The sequence below is a fragment of the Perkinsus marinus genome (assembly GCF_000006405.1).
Source record: "Perkinsus marinus ATCC 50983 genomic scaffold scf_1104296975480, whole genome shotgun sequence".
Lineage (NCBI taxonomy): Eukaryota > Perkinsozoa > Perkinsida > Perkinsidae > Perkinsus > Perkinsus marinus.
This window is the reverse complement of record NW_003200778.1, coordinates 1-1238: the sequence shown is the minus strand read 5'-3', so window position 1 is coordinate 1238 and position 1238 is coordinate 1. Positions and strand designations below refer to the sequence as shown.

General features: G+C 44.8%; 1 protein-coding gene across 1 annotated transcript; it reads right to left on the bottom strand.

Moving 5' to 3' along the window:
- Positions 1-136: 136 nt before the first annotated feature.
- Pmar_PMAR005552 (conserved hypothetical protein) lies at positions 137-870 on the bottom strand (the record flags this gene model as incomplete). The annotated part of the gene is made up of 3 exons (XM_002765522.1): positions 137-384; positions 425-507; positions 660-870. Coding segments are annotated over 3 exons (542 nt in total), but the record flags the coding sequence as incomplete, so codon positions are not given.
- Between the last annotated feature and the right edge of the window lie 368 nt (positions 871-1238).

Genomic DNA, 1238 nt, shown 5'->3' with positions numbered 1-1238 from the left:
ACTTTCTCCTCAAGCTTATCAAGCATACTACGGTGATGAGCGAAGACAAGCATCTTACAATCGTTGTCAAGTAGATAATCGAGATAGTCCTATAACGACTCATCAACATTATCATATAGCCGACCGCTGGTCCAACCTTGACAGCCCCTATTTTAGCCTCGCCAGTTTTCCTCCATATTTCGAGGAATCCTTGAGACCTCTGGCGCCCATCACCATTCATAAGGCTCTCTCGACTCAACTCTCTCATAGTCTTCTGAGCTTGCTGCACCTCCGCCAAAACCTTTTGGGATTTGCCGTCTGTGATGTCTAAAGGGACTTTAATTCTATTTTTTTCAGGTAGTTCCTTCAACACATCCTTCTTTAATCGTCGTATCATTATCGTATCTATTATCCCACTAACATCAGTGGACAAGCTTATGCCTACTTGTGAGCAGATTATAAAGTTCCTCTTTGTTTTTGGCCCCAACCCACTTGTTGACAAGTCGTCCTAAACGAAAATGGTTGGAACTACGACCACACCCATTGCGGCGCCGCCGCCGCCGCCGGCCGCGATGATGATGATGATACTCACCTCTGCCTATGTGCTGCTGTTCCTTTATACAGTAGCGATTATGGAATTTACTCTCACTAGGAAAGTTCTCTGATAAAAGACGCGATACATGATAGCGATAATGGCACTGTCCTTACTAAGAAGACAGTAAAGGATATTGTAGAGTTCCGCCGCTCGGTTGAGTGCCGGTGTACCCGAGATGAGAATAGCACGATTGGCTCTCTGGAGTACGGGCATCACAGCCTTAGTTCGTTGGGCTTTACTATCCTTAATCGCATGACACTCGTCACATATCACTACTTGGAAACTGAAGCATAAATCTGGGACGAATTAAGAGTGAGAGCACACAAGCCATGCAGTTCGGTAGTAAGAGCGGTGACCGCCGCCGCCGTTAATATTGCGCAAGTTGAGTACATTCCTAGGCCCTACAATGCAATATTCCGCTCCCAATTATATTATAGACTTGTTGAGAGAGGTATGGTATTGTGTGAGGTGTATGGTGGAATAGGGAGCTCAGTTGACTCGATTGTCTTCCCAAATGGTAACGAATGATGTGTTATCAATGAGGCTGCTGCTGATAGCATCATGCGAGAGCATCAGTAGATGAGGCATAATGGAACTCTCTTTCTTTACTATCTTGCCCTTATAAAACTTTTTCTGATGTACTGTATCTTGGGATATAAGCATC